This window comes from Grus americana, chromosome 13, assembly GCF_028858705.1.
Source record: "Grus americana isolate bGruAme1 chromosome 13, bGruAme1.mat, whole genome shotgun sequence".
In the NCBI taxonomy this organism is placed as follows: domain Eukaryota; kingdom Metazoa; phylum Chordata; class Aves; order Gruiformes; family Gruidae; genus Grus; species Grus americana.
This window is the reverse complement of record NC_072864.1, coordinates 21263237-21276984: the sequence shown is the minus strand read 5'-3', so window position 1 is coordinate 21276984 and position 13748 is coordinate 21263237. Positions and strand designations below refer to the sequence as shown.

The 13748-nt window shown below is 65.4% G+C and overlaps 1 protein-coding gene across 5 annotated transcripts; it reads left to right on the top strand.

The window, feature by feature from the left end:
- Positions 1-665: 665 nt before the first annotated feature.
- Positions 666-13505, top strand: ST3GAL2 (ST3 beta-galactoside alpha-2,3-sialyltransferase 2). 5 transcript variants are annotated; one of them, XM_054840879.1, is made up of 8 exons: positions 666-755; positions 8990-9267; positions 9371-9796; positions 9938-10131; positions 10497-10676; positions 10870-10915; positions 11060-11179; positions 11504-13505. In XM_054840879.1, exons 3-8 carry the CDS (start codon positions 9464-9466, stop codon positions 11675-11677), a joined length of 1047 nt encoding a protein of 348 aa, XP_054696854.1. In that variant the 5' UTR covers positions 666-755; positions 8990-9267; positions 9371-9463; the 3' UTR covers positions 11678-13505. The 5 variants fall into 5 exon arrangements, with proteins under 5 accessions (XP_054696854.1, XP_054696855.1, XP_054696858.1 ...); XM_054840880.1 differs by having other exon boundaries at positions 9356-9796; XM_054840883.1 differs by lacking the exon at positions 666-755 and adding an exon at positions 2562-3095.
- The last annotated feature ends 243 nt before the right edge of the window (positions 13506-13748 follow it).

The following is a 13748-nucleotide window of genomic DNA, read 5'->3' as shown; positions in this document are numbered from 1 at the left end:
ACCCGGGGGATTTGCAAAGGGGGAATGACCATTTGGACGTTTTTCTGCCCAAAATGGGTCCCGGCGGCGGCGCGCACCCCTAAGTGCTCTAGGTCATCCCTGTCACGAGCCCGCCCGGACTCAGCCCGGCTCCTCGCAGGGCTCTCTGCAGCGGGGTGGGGGTGCGGGCAGTGCTGGGGTGCTGGTGTCGGCGCACGGTGGGTGTTGGGGTGGGTGCCGGGGTGGGTACCGGAGCGGACAAACGGGGGGTGGCGATGTGCCGGTGTGAGTGTGAAGGTGGGTACCGGGGATGCCGAGGCACCGGGTGGGCACCGGGGTGGGGACCGCCGATGTGCCGGTGGGTATCGGGGGGTGCTGATGTGCCGGGGTGGGTACCGAGGTGCACACCGGAGGCGGGGGTTACCAGCATGGGTACCGCGGTGGGTGCCGGGGGATGCTGGTATGCCGGGGTGGGTACCGGGGTGGGTCCCGCGGTCGGTACCGGAGGGTGCCGATGTGCCGGGTGGGTACCGGGGTGGGTACCGGGGGATGCCGATGCGCCGGGTGGGCGCGGCGCGGCCCCGCTCGCCTCCTACAAGTCCCACAAGCCCCGCCGGGCGGCGGGCGGCCGAGGACTACATCTCCCAGGCTGCCGGGACAGGCCCCCCGCCCCGCACGGCACGGCACGGCACGGCACGGCGCGGAGGGCGCGGCGCGGGGGGCGGTGGCGGGGCCCGGGCGCGCCCGGCAGCGGGGCCATGCCGGAGCCGAGCCAGGTACCGCGGCGGGGAGCGGGCCCGGGGAGGGGGGGGGGGGATGCGGGCACGGCCCGGCTCGGGGGGGGGGGGTGATGTCGGGGGGCGATATCGCGGGCTGCGGCCGGGGGAGGCTGGCCGGGAGCTGCCCCGCTGCTGGGTGCTGGTCCCGGTGCTGGGTGCTGGCCTCGGGGAGCATACACCCGGGGGGCACTGGATTCACCCCCGGGGTGCTGGCGCCGGGAGGATGCGCTGGCCCCGGGTGCTGGCGCCGGTTCTGGGGTGCTGGCCCCGGGAGGATGCGCTGGCCGCGGGGTGCTGGCCCCGGTCCTGGGGTGCTGGTCCCCGGGAGGATGCGCTGGCCCCGAGAGGATGCGCTGGGCCTGGGTGCTGGCCCCGGTCCTGGGGCGTTGGCTGCGGGAGGGTGCGCTGGCCCCGGTCCTGGGGTGCTGGTCCCAGGGGTACGCGCTGGCCCCGGGTGCCGGCCCCGGGAGGAGACGCCAGCCACAGCCCTGGGGTGCAGCCCCGGGGTGCTGCCCGGGGAGGATGTGCTGGCCCCTGGCAGGGGTGCTGGGGCTGGGGCTGCTCCCCGCAGCCCGGGGGGAGCCGTGTGCCCCGGGGTGGTGCTGCAGGGCCCAGATCCCGGGGCGCTGCTGGGGGCAGAGCTGGGGTGGCCGCAGAGGAGACCGGGGCGGCCGCGGGTTTCCAGGGGTGTGGGTGCCAGCGGGAACCCCCAGTCCCACCGGTGCCGGCGTGCGTGTGAGGTCCCTCGGCAGCGGTGTGACACATGGCCGTGTGACACGCGGCGTCCCCTGCCCGGGTAGCGGCAGGCAGGATTTCACAAACACAGCACGAGCATCCTTGGGGACAGCGTAGGAAACTGTGTCACCGAGCAGGGAAACGTCCCTCGCCTGCGTCTGTGGACAGGCGTTGGCGTGGGAGCCGATCGGTGTCGGACCTGCTGGGGTGCATGCCTGTTGTTGTGGGGTGTTCCCGTGGCCGAGGCATGGCTGCCGGCGCGGGGTCGGTGCCGGAGCCTGGCTTTTAGGGCCTGGCGATGCGAGGGGTCCCTGCGCACGCCGGGGGCTCGGGTGCTGCTGGCAGCAGGGGAAGGTGAGGTTTTGCTCGGGCTCCAACTGCAGAGCTAGAGCACTTATTGCAACGCTTCCAAATATTTTCCTGCAACAAGGGCTCCCCATCCCAGCAGGAGGATTTTTGGGGGGAGGACAGCGGGCGAGCTCAGCCTGGAGGAAGGGCCATGTCCCCTCCTGCTGCGAATGAGCGAAAAACATGGCTGGGTGAAACCAAGTAACGCCAAGCCCAGAAAACTTGCTGTGCTTCCCTCTGGAAAGACGTAGGGGCTCCGAGCTGGAGGAGGTGGTTTTGCTCCCCCATTATCTGGGGGTCCCCCATGGGGCCGGGGGCTCCCCCCGTACCCAGCACCGCCCCAAGCAGCAGCACCGACCGCGTCCCAGCCGGGGCGGTGAGCAGGGACGGGAAGTTGCTCGGTGCTTTGGGCTCCGTTTTCCTTTTTCCTCCCCTTTTATCAGAGCCAGATGTCGCGTCTGCAGCGATGAAGCTTGGGGCGGGGGGGGGGGGGGCTGCCTTGGCTGCTGTTCCCCCCGCCACCCCCCCCAGCCATGCGCGTGCCCGTCTGTCTGTCTGTCTGTCTGTCCCCAGCTGGCAGCGAGCAGCGGCCCCGCTGCCGGTTGTGTGCGGCAGCTGCCTGTCGAAAGCGTTTCCCCTCTCCTCCGAGGAGCTCATGGCGGTTCTCGGGAACGGCAAGACGCGCTCCGTTCGCCCGCCCACGCCTCGCCGGCGCCGGAGGCAGGGAGAGCAGGCAGGGAGAACAGGCAGGGAGAGCAGGCAGGGAGACCCCCCGGCAGCCGCACACTGAGGGAACCGACTCGGGCTTGAATTTTCATGCCCAAACAAGCTCCAAACTCCCGCTTTTCAGCAAAAGGCTCCGACGGCACCGAGGGCGCGATGGTTTCCCCGCCGGCTCTTGGCACGCTGGATGCCACCCGGCTTGGCCCACGCCGAGGTTGCATTTAATTCTTGCAAGAGTGCAAACTGCTAACTGCTCTCCAGCAGCTCGGCTGGCTTCGGTGCTTCTCCACGAGCTGTGATTTATTGGAGCCCGCTAGTTCCCGGGGGCTCGGGATGCGGCGGGAGAGGCTGGGACCCTCCTCTCCCTGCCCTGCCGGGCTCCGCATCGGGCTCCGGGGGGAATCTCTCGGCTCCGCGTCACTCTTTGCCGTTGGCATCTCCCGAAAGCTTTTTCGGAGACTGCAAGAGATTTGGGTCCGGGCTCCGCGGCAAAGTTCCCCGAGATACCCCCAAAGCGCACGTGGATGAATGGTGAATATATATAAACAATTTATGGTTTGGTTTTTTTTTTTTGCATGCGTTGTATATGGGTCTTTATTTTTGTCTTCCTGGATGAATAGTTCAGCGATGGGGCCCTAAAATAACCCCCGCGCCAGTCGCTCTCAGGAAACCAGAGCAAGCTGCAGTCGCTTCGCTCCGGGTGCCACCGTGTCCCCAGCAAGGGACTTTTGATCTGCAGCGGTAATTGGGCTAATTAGGAAAATGCAAATGCTCCCCCTTCTCCCTGAGTGTCTGAGCAGAGCCCCAGCTAGAGGAGAGGGGAAGTCGGGTTCCCTCACCGGTGGAGCTGCTCTAATTCTACATTTAATGGGAGTCCCTGGCAGTAACTGGGCTGTGCTGGGACTGATGGCCTTCGGCCGGAGGAGCCTTTCATAACTTCCCTGTGATGAAATCTTAGGTACAATTTTCCTAACGAATTCAGTGGCCTCTTGGCACCGCCTGCGAGCAGAGCAAACTCCGGGCGGTTTTATGGGGCCGCCCTGCAGCGTGCACCGAGTTTGCAGTTCTCTGCTCAGGCTGTGTCCTGGGGGAGGGAAGGGGGGGGCTTTGGGTCGCAGCACCCATCAACAGGCTCTTGAAAGCCTTTGGGTTGCCACTGCCTCCCATCCCTGGAGTTGCCGAGCCCCAGGGAGGGGGACAGCAAAGCGCAGCAGGGGGGCCCTGCGTTCCTGCTCGCCTTCCCTGGGCAAAAGGCCACGGCCGACGGCAGCGGCGGCGCCTCCCCGGCACGGCGTCTGCCCGTCCTGCGCTCCTGCACATATTTTTCTGGTGAGGCATCAAGGACGAACCTAACGGGTGCGGGCTGGTAAAACGAGCCGCGGCGGTGGAGGGGGAGCAGCTCCCTCCCGGTGGCGGCGGTGGCCGGCAGGGAGGCTCAGGGTGCTGCCGGCGGCTCGCTGGGTGCCGGTGTTGGCGGGTGAGTGGGGGCTCTGCCTTGGCCAGGGAGCACGCCTGCACCCACCGTGGATGCATCCTTGCAGGCGGCTGAGGATGGGGGGGAGACCGATTCGGGGGTGTTTGTGGGGCGCAGCGGTGCTGTGGCAGGCATGGAGGGGGGCACGGACCGGGCAGACCCCACTGACCTCAGCCCGCGGCCGTGGGAGGACGAGGTGGAAGCGTGGCCGGCAGGGCCCGGTGGCTTTGCACGGGGAGCTGGGGGGAGGACGGGGGAGAGGAGGAGGCAGCGGGGAGCGGGGAGCCCCGGGCTCCGTATCCTCTGCTCTGCCGGGGGCTGGCTGGCACCCCCACCTGCTAGCCGGCCCCGAGCCTGGCCACTCGGTGGGACGCAGCTCGGTGTGCCCCAACCCAGCAGTACCTGTCCCAGTGGCTTGGTGGTACCCGACCCCGTGGTGGTACGTGACGTGGTGGTACGTGACGTGGTGGTACGTGACGTGGTGGTACGTGACGTGGCTGAGTGGTACCTGACCCAGCGGCTCGGTGGTGCCTGACCCGGCGGTAGCTGACCTGGTGGCTTGGTGGTACCCGACCTGGTGGTACCCGACCCGGTGGCTCGGTGGTACCGGTGGTACCCAACTGAGTGGTACCGACCCGGTGGTACCGACCCGGTGGTACCTGACCCGGTGACACCGATCTGGTGGCTTGACGGTGCCCGGCTCGGCGGTGCCCAGCAGCTGGGGCAGTTGGTGCAAACTGGGGGCTCTGGGGTGGGTGCCTGGGGTGCGGGGCGGCACGGCGGGGTCTGCCCCCCGGCTCTGGCTGGCTCTGCAGGCGTTTGGGGCTGGGGGGGGCAGAGTGTCCCCGCTGTACCAGGCTGAGCGGTGAGTCCCCCTGCCCTCCCCGCCCGTCCTGCCTCGGGGAGGAGGCTGCTGTGTAGCGGGGGCCAGGCGTAACGAGGCCACGCAGCGAGCGTGGCCTTGGGCATATCAGTCCCTCTGGAACACAGGGGCTGGGGGGGTCCCCTTTCCCCACAGCAGCCTGGGGAGAGCCGGGGGGGATGCGGGGGGCCGGGGGGGGGAAGCGGCGCTGGCAGATGGCCAAGCAGCGTCCCTGCTCGGGGACGGGGGCATCAGCCACGTGGGCTGGCGCACATGGCTCGCCTGTCCCGATGAGCCCGTGCATGTGAGCTGCGGGGGCGGTCGGCTGCCTCGGCTGCTTCTGCCAGTGTGGTTTGTTTGGGTTTTTTTTTTTTGGGGGGGGGGGGTGGCTAGGACAGCCAGATGGGCTCCGCAGGCAAAGCCCCCCACACCCAGCATTGCCCTGTCGGGCAGCGAAGGGTGTTTGGGATGGAGCGGGTGCCCACGGGGTCCTCACCGTGCTGCGGTCGAGCCGAGGTGCTGCGGGACCGGTTGTCGCAGACCCCATCCACCGGCAAGGGTGGGAGCATCCCTTTCGGAGCTTTCCCGCTGCTGGGACCTCCCCCGCACCCCCAAACCCCATAGGAAACGGCCTCGGCGCTGGCTGGCTCCGTCCCAGTCCCACGCCAGGGATTTGGCCTCCCACGGTCTTCCCTGGCCCCGTCCCAGGGCTGAGCCCGAAATAACCCCTCCGGATGCGGGGCACGAGGAAACGCTGGAATTGCTGCTGCTGCCAGCCAGGGGTGCGAGGAGGGTTTAAAGCATGGGAAACCCAATTAACTCGGCTCCATTAGCTGATTGAGCTGGCTGATAAGAGTATGATTAATTAAAAGGATGAAGAATAAGTTCCCAGGTCCTCGCTGCCGTGATGGCTTCTCCCGTTAATGCCCAGTGCCCGGCTGCCGCCAAGCGTCAATCCTTCGCGGCGTTGCTCATCGGCGGGGAGAAACGCCCTTACGCCGACGCCGGCTTCGCTCCCTGCTCCCTTTCCCATCCCGCACCCCGGGGGAAAATACGATCCCTCCAGATGAGTGGCGCAGGAAAGGACCGTTTTAATTAACCGTGCTTTTCTCGCCGGGTCTGGGGTTGGCTTCGGAAGCCAAGCGATGCAGAAGGACGGGAGCACCGTCCCCTCCCGCGCCGCCCCTGGCAGCTTCCCGCTGGCCGTATCCCCGCGGAGCACCGAGCTAACGCGAGCTGACGGCCCCGGCGGAGGCTAAAGCGGTGCCGGGGCGGGGGAGGGGGGTGTGCAACCTCGGGCAGCCGCTCGGACCGTGGAGAAAAGCAAATTTGAGCGGTTTTCTGAATTTTTGTGGTGATCCCGCTGGCCGAAACCAGGCCTGAAACAAGGACAGGTCACCACTCGGTGTTTCTTTCTGCCTGGGGCTGGAGGAGGTGGGAGAAGAATTAACTCGCTTCCACTCCCTTGTCTGTCCAAAAAAAAAACCCAAAACCCAACCCTAAATCTCTTTTTTCCCACCCATGACAGCAGGACTCTCCCTGTCCCCAGAGGGGTGGCACCCCATCTCCCGGTGACAGCTCCTTCCTGCGCCCACCCTGTCATTTCCCAGCAAGGAAATCGGTGCCAACGACCTCAGGGTATCTTAGAAATGAGCAAACAAAACCAACAAGACCCAAAAAAAGCCAGGTGGGGATGTGCTCGACGGCGTTACGGCCGACGGAGAAGGCATCCTCCGGGCCCCGGGGCCGTTGGTTGCATCGCTCCAGCCTTCATCCCAAAATGAAAGATTCTACGTCCCGAAATGAAAGATTATATGATTGGAGGGGAAAAAAAAAACCAACCTAAAAAAAAAAGAAATCACCCAACTGTAAAAGCAGTGGAGCGATTTGCCGGGACCTTTTAATAACCTCGCTTCGTTATCTCTTGCAATCAAAGAGAAACTCATGTTTGATGAGCACGTGGCCTTCAGGAGGTGATTAAGGAGACCGAGGGATGACTTTGGGAGCGGGAGGCTATTTAATGGTATTGCCAAGTTGCCGGGCTTGCTCACCACGGAAGAAATCCCCTGTTATTTTAAGGAAAAAAAAAAAAAAAAAAAATCAAAACCTGGTGCAAAGAGCCCCCGCACCCCCCCCCCCCCCGGCCGGCGGGGTTTTGGTTGTGGGAGGCAGGGTGGGTTTGCCTGGAGGGAGGGAATGGTTAACGCCGGGTTATTGCGGCTGCTGCTGGGGTCTACGAGGACCACTGCGGCTGGAACCCGCCGCCAGCCCCTGCTAGGAAGGCGATGACTCAAATAAGCCACTGGTATTTAAGGATGCTTTAACGCGCGTGAGCTGGGCTGGAGGATGGGTTGGGTTTTTTTCCCCCCCCCCTCCAGCCTGCGGTCGGGGGGGAGGCCCCGGGATGGGGCCGTACGAAAACGCGCTCCAGACGCCGACGGGGCCGGGATGCAGCAAGGCAGGACTCGGGCCGGGCGGCCGGAAAGGGATTTCCCCCCCCCCCCTTCACCGGGAACTAAAATACGGTGGGCACGTGATAGCCGGTTCCCTTTAGCCTTTAACGAGCCCCGTGGGACGGGACGGGGAGCAGACGAAGGGGGATCAGCCCGTCCCGCTCGCCATCCCCACCCCATCGCAGCTAAAAAGAGCCCAAAATCACCTTTTACCTCTAAAACCTTCCAGCGCTGGGCATCTGGGGGGGGGTGTGCAGCTTCTGACTGGCTTTATCCCACCCCCCCAGATGCAAACCCTCTGTTTAACAACCACCCTGGGGTTTGTTTTTTTTTCCGCTGGCAGCAACCCAAGAAACTCGTTGCAGCCGCTCGCCAGCCGTACGTGTGCTGTGTGAGTGTATTACCCCCCCACACACCCACACCCCCCCCCCGAGCCAGGAAAAAGACTTGGCCAACGGTCGCGGCTGGGGTGCGCACCCCTTTTCGGGCTCTTTCCTTTACAGGCTTGTCGCCGCTTGGACAAATATTTGACAGCGGGTTAATGATTTGGGCAGGAGCCACCCGTGCCTGGCAGAGTGATGGGCTGGGGGGGGGTTGGTCCATGCTCAGGTCTCCCCCCATCCCGGCAAGGAGGGTTTTTTTTTTTTGGGGGGGCTCGGCAGCTTCCATCCCTGGTGAGAAAGCTGCCGTGTTCCGGAGGATGTGTTTTGTAGGAAAGAGGCATCCCTGTGCCTGCCAGCTCCTAATTAGCGCTGCCGGCCTCGGCGCTGGCCTAATTGGGGCCGGGGCTGAGCTGCGGAGGCGATGCCGCTGCAGGGATTGGCCTCGGGGGGGGGGGGTGTTCTGCCCTGCCATCCCCCTCCCCAAAAAGCCCCAGAGGGGGGGTGACATCGCCACCCCCCCTGGTTGGTGGATTCTGCCCCAGCCCAGCAGCTGTGTTAAAAGGGGATTTTTCAGCCTCTTGTTGTCTTTTCTAGCTGGGGGGAAGGGGGGTGTCTGGCTTTGCCCCCCTGGCTCGGGGGGCTCGGCCGCTCCTCCTGTCCCTCCCCGGGCGCAGGCGCCGCCACCTCTGCCCCGGCTATTTTTACCCGCCGGGATCACGAGCGAAGCGGGTGACCTTCCCCGAGGGACGCTGCCACGCGGGGCGGGGGGACGCACAGCCGCCGGCATCGGTACCCGGGGAGCCCGTCGGGCCGCCGAACGGCCGTGTCCCGGGTGCCTCGGCAGCGGGTGCAGAGGGGTTTGGAGGGGCCGCTTGTGGCGTGGTAAAGGAGGAGGATTGAGCCTACGGAAAGGAGCCGCTTGTTCGGCTCCGGAGGCAAGTTCATGGCTGAGCCTTTGTCTGGCAGAGAGACAGGGAGGGCACGGCCTGGGGGCTGCCCCGAGCCCCCCCCACCCCCCCGGCGAGGAGCTGGCGTGGACGCGGCGATGCCAGCATCCCGGCTGTCTCCGCACCCCTTCGGGGACGGCTCCCCTGCTGCCGGGGACGGGCTGGGTGGCGTTTTCCAAACTCAACGGGGAACCAACTCCTCAGCCCTCCCCCCCCCCAGCACCCTCCCTCTGCTCCGTGCAGCCCCCCCGGCTCTGCCGTGTGCGTCGCCATCCCTTACCCACCGTCCCCTCCTTCCCGCTCCAGGCCGGTATCGCCACGGCTGCGTCCCCGAGCCAGCGGCTGCGTGCAGCGTGCCAGCGGATCAGCTAAAGCCCGGGGACGATGAGAACCGTCACGGCCAAGAGCCAGCCGGGGCCGGGACCTGGAGGAGCCGTTGAGGCGCGGTGCCACAGCTGAGGCCGGTGTGCCGAGCTGTGCCGGAGCCCTGCGGCCGGCGGCAGATGCTCTCTGCCCGGCACGTGGAGCCGCTGGGGGCCCTCGCCGCGGCCGGACCACGCGGATGGAAAGCTGCAGCCCGGCAGGTAGGAGCCCGGCACGGCGGCTTGGCGAGGGGGGGGACGACTCCACAATCCCTCACCCCCCCCAACACGCTGCCGCTGCGATTTAAAGCTCTCGGTCCCGCAGGGAGCCTCGCTGGCCGGCTGACGCCATCCCGCGCCCTATGCCCGAGCCCTATGCCGGAGCGGGCGCCCTCCCCGGCTCAGCCGCCCGCCGACCATGAAGTGCTCGTTGCGCTTCTGCTTCCTCTCGACCGCCTTCCTGCTCGTCTTCGTCATGTCCCTCCTCTTCACCTACTCCCACCACAGCATCGCCTACCTGGACCCCGGCGGGCTGGGCAGCATCCACCGGGTGAAGCTGGTGCCCGGCTACGCCGGCATGCAGCGGCTCAGCAAGGGGGGGCCGTACCCCCGGGGCTGCGCCTGCCGCCGCTGCCCGGCCGAGGAAGCCAGGGCTGCCGACTGGTTTGACGGGCGCTACGACGGCACCATCTCCCCGGTGTGGACCAAGGAGAACATGGACCTGCCGCCCGACGTCCAGAGGTGGTGGATGGTGAGAGAGGGGACGGGTCCCCCCCCCTCCCGACGGGTCCCCCCGCGGCGTGCTCCGGCATGGGGGGGTGCAGCTTTCTCCTTCACCGGAGAGGAGGGGGCCCGCTGGCTGATGCCCCCCACCCTTCTGCTCCCCCCGCAGATGCTGCAGCCCCAGTTCAAGTCCCACAACACCCACGAGGTCCTGAGCAAGCTCTTCCAGATCGTGCCGGGCGAGGATCCCTACCGCTCCCGCGATCCGCACCGCTGCCGCCGCTGCGCCGTGGTCGGCAACTCGGGCAACCTGCGCGGCTCTGGCTACGGGCCGGAGATTGATGGGCACGACTTCGTCATGCGGTGAGGGCAGGGGATCGCTGCCGGGGCCACCGCCTGCCCGCTCAGCCCCACGGGCAGCGCAGAGACACGGGGCAGCGCCGGCGGGTGCCGGTGGGCTGCTGTGCACCGCAGCGGGGGCGTCTCCCAGGGGCTGCAGTGGGTCAGGAGACGCCGGGGGGGTTGTCCCTGTGCCGCACACCACAGCCTGGATCCGGCTGCTCGGTCAAGGAGCCCGTCGTGTCCCACTGGGTGCTAGGATGGGTGGGAGCGGGTCCTGCCCCGCTGTCACCCTGGGCTGGCCGGGGGGGACCCTCAGCTGGGAAACGGCTCCTCAGCAGCGTTGGGCAGCCGGGAGGGGGGTGCCACCTTCCCCGCTCTCCCCCCAGGATGAACCAGGCCCCCACAGTGGGTTTTGAGGGCGACGTGGGCGGTCGGACCACGCACCACTTCATGTACCCCGAGAGTGCCAAGAACCTGCCCGCCAACGTCAGCTTCGTGCTGGTGCCCTTCAAAACCCTGGACCTGCTCTGGATCGCCAGTGCCCTCTCCACCGGCCAGATCAGGTTGTAAGTACCCGGCGAGCGCCAGCGGCACCGGGCTGCCTGCCTGCCTGCCTGCCGTGGGGACAGTTTCCCCGGAGCGGTGGGGATCCGTCGGTTCTTCCATCCCGGAGCATCCCCCGGCGCCAAGGGGCTCAGGCTGGGCTTGGGGGGGCGCGGGACCCCCGGGAGCTCACCTGCCTCCCCGCTTTTTTCCCAGCACGTACGCACCCGTGAAGCCTTTTCTGCGAGTGGACAAAGAAAAGGTAAGGGGGCTCGTCCCAACCGCTGCGATGAGCGCCCATCTTCCCTCGGGGTCCCCACGTGCATCTTGGCGTTCCTTCCCGGGGGGCCGATGCCGAGGGGAGCGCGGCCAGGGCTCCGGCGCTAACCCCAGCTCCTCCTCCCAGGTGCAGATCTACAACCCTGCCTTCTTCAAGTACATCCACGACCGCTGGACGGAGCACCACGGGCGCTACCCCTCCACCGGCATGCTGGTGCTCTTCTTCGCCCTCCACGTCTGCGACGAGGTGTGTGATGCGTCCTCAGGGTCCTCCTCCAGATTTCGGGGTTCCCGGCTGGGCGGCGGGTGCTGGCTGGGGTGCTGAGCCTTGCAGCGCTGAGGAGGGAGGTGGCTGTTTTGGGTCCAACCGCAGCAGTTTCATTTGCTCCTCTTGCCCAACGCCATGGCGATGGGCACCCTCGATCGGCGGGGAGGCCGTGCAGGGGGACGTACGCCTTCGCCGTGGTGCCAAATCCCTCCCGGCAGCGCGGCGGGTGCTCGGCCGAGGGGGTCACCAGCCCGGTGTGTGTGGGGGGTCAGGGCTGGCTCACCCCCGTCCTCCCCACCGCAGGTGAACGTCTTCGGGTTCGGCGCCGACAGCCGGGGCAACTGGCACCACTACTGGGAGAACAACCGCTACGCCGGGGAGTTCAGGAAGACGGGGGTGCACGACGCCGACTTCGAGGCGCACATCATCGACATGCTGGCCAAAACCAGCAAGATCGAGGTTTACCGGGGGAACTGAGGGCTGCGCCTCCTCCCGCTCCCCTGCGCCGGCCGGGTCCCGGCTGCCCGCGGGGACGGCGAGGGTCTCCCCGGCAGCCTCGGGCGACGAGCGCCGGGTGGGCAGTGCGGCCCCCGCGCCACCGACGGAGCCGTCCCCGGCGAAATTTGGTGCCTCCAGCAGCCAATCAGGTTCAGAGCTAAAGGAGACTTTTTTTTTTTTAATTATTATTATTATTATTATTAAGAAACCCAGCTAAGAAAGGATTTGTAAACACAATCAGCGACTGACCGGGCGGCGGGGGCGTCCGCCTCCCATCTCTTTACTATCAAACCAAATGCTGCTCTTTTTAAATCAAGACATACCCCCCCCCCCCCCGAAGCCGGGTGACTTTGGGGAGCGCCCGAGCATCGCGTCCAGGCCAGGGGAGACGTGGCGGCCGAGGGCTCGGCTCCCCCCTCCCCGGTGCCACAGCCTTGCCAGTGGAACCAGCTGCTTCTTTCTTCCTTTATTTTGTTTTTTGGGTTTTTTTTTTTTAACCCACCTGGGGCAGCCGCCATCGTTCCTTCCCCGGTGAAGGCTCCCGGCACACAGGCAGATCCCGGCACGGCTGCAAACGCACGGACCCATCGTGGCAAAGCCGACCGTCGCCGATGCTCCGCTGCCGGCGCAGCTGGGCTGGGGGACGGAGAGGAACTCCGGCTTCGGAGCCGGGCATCCCCGCTGCTCTACCTGAGGACCGAGGAAGGGTAGGACGGATTTCGGGAGCAACCAGGCAAAAGGCAGCTAAGAAACCCGCAGGAGCGACAGCCCGGTCCCTCCGGCCAGGCTCCCTCGCGGGATGCTCGAGGGATGCGGGATGCGGCAGCGGGTCCGGCCCCGCCGGAGGGAAGGAGATGAGATTTCCCTTCGCTTTTGGGCCGGGAAAAACCAGATTAGAGATAGCTTTAGTGGGTGAAGGACCTGTGCTTTGGCTTTTGTGTTGCTGTAAACAGACAGCTCCGGAGAGAAGCTGAAATCCCAAAGTCTTTGCTCTGTTTGTGAGGGTGAGGTTTGGTTTTCACCCGTCTGGTACAGCCGGTGCCCTGGGGGGTACCCGGGGCTTTTCGGGCTGGACAGGCTGCCCCAGGGCACGGGACAGGGAGATGCAGAAGGAAACAGCGTCCCCGGGGGTGTAATTAAAACCACTTTCTTTAGGTCAATCAGGTGGGTGGGGTGGTTTTGGGTTTGTTGTTGTTGATTTTTTTTATTTTGAGGAGATGCTGGAAGGCTGAAGAAAAAGGCAATCATGGAAAAGGAACCCCGGAGAGGGACCCTCCGCCTGCGCAGCCGGTGACGGCGGTGGGTGCCCAGCACGACGGCAAAGCCCTGGCTGCAAGAGTTATTTGAGGAACAATCACCACAGGGGTTTTTTGGACTTGGAGTTTGGGGGTTTTTTACCCTTTTATATCTGGCTTTTCCGTAGCAGCCTCTCAGCTGTTTCTCTACTTTGGTTTGGTTGTTTTTCAGGGTTTTCTTCTTTTTTTTTTTTTGAGGTTTCTCTACAATCATGAAACGTGAGGGTTTGGGTCGCCTGGAGCAGGCACTGAGCGTCCCCTGGGCTGGGGACCTCTGTCTTTTTTTGTCTGCAGGGCTTTAAAACTGGGGTTTGTGGCAGGTTGTGGTAGGAGCGGTGCCGCCCTGGTGAGAACAGCCCTGCGACCGCCACGGCCAGCCCCGAACCCGGCTCCTCTCCCCGGGATGCGGAGGCAGGTTATAGCCAGCCCCTGTCTCCCACCTACCTGGGTTGTTTTTCTTTTTTTTTTTTTTAGGGGAAGAAAATTTAAAAATAAAAAAACAAACACAAAAACCACGAGCAACAACGAGTGCCTTGACCATCTCCTGTCGGCCACGCCGGGCTGTGCCCGCTCCCGCGCCGGCGGTAGGGGCTTGGCCGATTTATCTGGCAGTCATACCTGCTTCTCTCCTTGCGCCGGGCTGGATCTTAGCTGGGGAGTGCTGCTGGGGGAGACAGGGACGCATCCGGGCCACCGAGTCGGTGGCTGGAGAGGCCGAATCCAGCGTGACGAGGCCAGACCAGCTCCTGTCCCAG